Source organism: Pundamilia nyererei, unplaced genomic scaffold (genome assembly GCF_000239375.1).
Source record: "Pundamilia nyererei isolate P.nyererei 1_Seehausen unplaced genomic scaffold, PunNye1.0 scaffold01142, whole genome shotgun sequence".
Lineage (NCBI taxonomy): Eukaryota > Metazoa > Chordata > Actinopteri > Cichliformes > Cichlidae > Pundamilia > Pundamilia nyererei.
Window position 1 is genome coordinate 5,535 of NW_005188543.1, and position 1,551 is coordinate 7,085.

Genomic DNA, 1,551 nt, shown 5'->3' on the forward strand with positions numbered 1-1,551 from the left:
ATCAGCAGAGGAAAGTGAAGCTGCTGTGAGCTGATGTCCTGAAGGGCTTTTAAAGAGTCTCTGAGTTTGACAGGAACATGAAGATGTTTGTGGTGTTTGTGATCCTCCTGCACGGTAAGTACACCTTCCTCTCTCTGCTCTCATCATCAGCTTTTCTTTCATCTCTCTCTCTTTAATGTGTTGAAGTGCAGCAGGAGGAGACCGTGCAGGTTTGTGCTTCCCGTCCTCTGAGCAGAACTGAGCAGAAATTTTCCCGTGAATGCATCACAACATTCATTAACATTTCCATTATAACTATGAGCATGTGCAACTACACTAACAGCAGAATACATCTACATTAAACATGTTCAGATGAAGCTGTGATTTCTTGCTGTGATCCACAGCTCACAGATAATTTGTTTGTCTGTTTATGTGTCCTCAGTTTCCCAGCATGCCCTGGCTGTGTTGGTGGAGGTGAATGAGGGGGAAAGATCTGTCCTGCTGCCCTGTCAGTACTCAGGTTTACCACCTGTGGACCCCACAGTAACATGGACTCGCAGCGATCTCAATCCCAATTCTGTCCACGTGAGACAAGAAGAAACCGACGATCTCAGAGGGCAAAACCAGCGTTACAGAGGGCGCACATCGATGAGGCCTGATGCTCTGGACTCTGGAGACTTCAGCCTCACTCTGAAAAACCTCCAGCTGACTGACAGCGGAAAATACACCTGCACACTCAGCAATGAAAGAAATAAAGTTAGAGTGGGAGATGTACAGCTGCAGGTCAAAGGTCAGCAGTACAGTGAAACTCTGCCTGTAAGAAGCTGAAACAGCAGAAATCAAACAAATCAATGTTCATCCAAAGTGTCCTGATAGTCGTAACAGTCTAACAGTCACGGTCATGTCGAGTTAAAGGGGCTTGACACATTAATGATATCTCTTTACTGTTGTGAATTATAATTTTTTACCTTTTCTGGACAAACGTTAGTTCTAAAGATTTGTATTTGTTTGTTCATGTGCAGAGCCTGCACTGATGACGTTTTCAGTAGGAAAAAGTAAAGCAAAGAAACAGAATTTAGGTTTAATGGGTGGTCACATAAAATAGAAACATTTAAGCTTTTTTCCTGTTAAAAGGAACTTTTCCTTCTCACTGTCACCAAGTGCTTAGATAGCATTATTGCAGAGTGACCTCAGGTCAAGGTTGTTGTAATTTCAGGCTCTTTGACATCAGTGCTTCAAATCTTTACGTTCACTGAAGAAGAGCAATAAAGTAAATGTAGCTTTGAAACAGGAAGCAGTTATTATTTAACTTTTATTGTTGAAAAGTATGGTTCTTGTATACAATCACGATTGGCAAAACATACCCAGATTAGATCAGTGCTACGACTCCCATTGTCTGCTTCTACAGCTGATGTTGTGGTTTGTTGTCCTCACAGACCAGCAAGTGGTGGTTAAAGTGGAGGAAGGCTCAGACTCCGTCATCCTGCCCTGTAAAACAACACCTGACCTGCCTGAGGCCACCACAGTGGAGTGGACTCGCTCTGACCGAGAACTCATGATGATCCATGTGTA

General features: G+C 43.3%; 1 protein-coding gene across 1 annotated transcript; it reads left to right on the forward strand.

Moving 5' to 3' along the window:
* Nucleotides 1–7: 7 nt before the first annotated feature.
* Nucleotides 8–1,538, forward strand: LOC102205327 (V-set domain-containing T-cell activation inhibitor 1-like). Its single transcript, XM_005755287.1, has 4 exons — nucleotides 8–114; nucleotides 422–769; nucleotides 1,416–1,495; nucleotides 1,530–1,538. Exons 1-4 carry the CDS (start codon nucleotides 78–80, stop codon nucleotides 1,536–1,538), a joined length of 474 nt encoding a protein of 157 aa, XP_005755344.1. The 5' UTR covers nucleotides 8–77.
* Nucleotides 1,539–1,551: the final 13 nt, after the last annotated feature.

Excerpts from the sequence above, each read along its gene's own strand:
- LOC102205327 (XM_005755287.1), top strand. The coding sequence starts at position 78 with ATGAAGATGTTTGTGGTGTTTGTGATCCTCCTGCACG. Across the intron at positions 115-421 it reads GTTTGTGATCCTCCTGCACG|TTTCCCAGCATGCCCTGGCT; the intron begins GTAAGTACACCT and ends ATGTGTCCTCAG. Across the intron at positions 770-1,415 it reads TGTACAGCTGCAGGTCAAAG|ACCAGCAAGTGGTGGTTAAA; the intron begins GTCAGCAGTACA and ends TTGTCCTCACAG.